General features: G+C 47.1%; 1 protein-coding gene across 1 annotated transcript in view; it reads left to right on the forward strand.

Moving 5' to 3' along the window:
- sgpp1b (sphingosine-1-phosphate phosphatase 1b) overlaps nt 1-701 on the forward strand; it is a 25,246-nt gene that overhangs the window by 14,434 nt on the left and 10,111 nt on the right. The window contains exon 2 of the mRNA XM_032500636.1: nt 571-660. Coding sequence (XP_032356527.1) covers nt 571-660 — 90 coding nt within the window. The remainder of the gene's footprint in view (nt 1-570; nt 661-701) is intronic.

Below are 701 nucleotides of genomic sequence, written 5' to 3' on the forward strand. Positions count from 1 at the left end.
AATTATAAAATCGATCATTGACCTTCGCCCTAGGGTGCTCTGGTACCACGTACACTTATGAGCACCCCTATGTTTGAACATGGTGTTTGTTATGGACAAAACACAACCAAATATACATGCTGTGCATGTGTTGTCAAATGAATGAAGTTGTTTTCTTAATTTGCGTGGGTTTTGATTATTTGCGGGTGTTTTCTTAAGTCGCAGGGTGTTTGCCCCTGTCAGCCACCGTACTTAGCGCCACCCCAGACGATTGGGATTGGTTTAAAGCAATGCCAATAAACCAGAGCCCGTTTTCCTCCCATCCCAGAATGCTGTGCGGAGTAGCGAGACTTAACTTTTCCATACGCAAACGGTGTGCCGTGCAGATCAATGAACGGTCCTAAACGGTTCTCAGGACGTAGACAGCGTCAGAGCATTGGAGCAGCAGGACATTTTATGGGTTTATTAGTTAATCAGAAGAGGATATTCATCGTAGGCCATTGCCATTTTGTCTGTAGTGCTGCATACTGCCTCACTAGTTTAATCTCCAAGGTGTGTGTTGTGTTAACGTGTCTCCTTTCTCCTCCACAGTACCCGTTCTCGCTGGGCTTCTGCTTGGCTCCCTGCTGGTGTCTGCTGGTCTGTGTCAGTCGGATCTACATGGGGATGCACTCAGTCCTGGTAGGTACACACACACACACACACACACACACACACACACA

This window comes from Etheostoma spectabile, chromosome 20, assembly GCF_008692095.1.
Source record: "Etheostoma spectabile isolate EspeVRDwgs_2016 chromosome 20, UIUC_Espe_1.0, whole genome shotgun sequence".
NCBI lineage: Eukaryota > Metazoa > Chordata > Actinopteri > Perciformes > Percidae > Etheostoma > Etheostoma spectabile.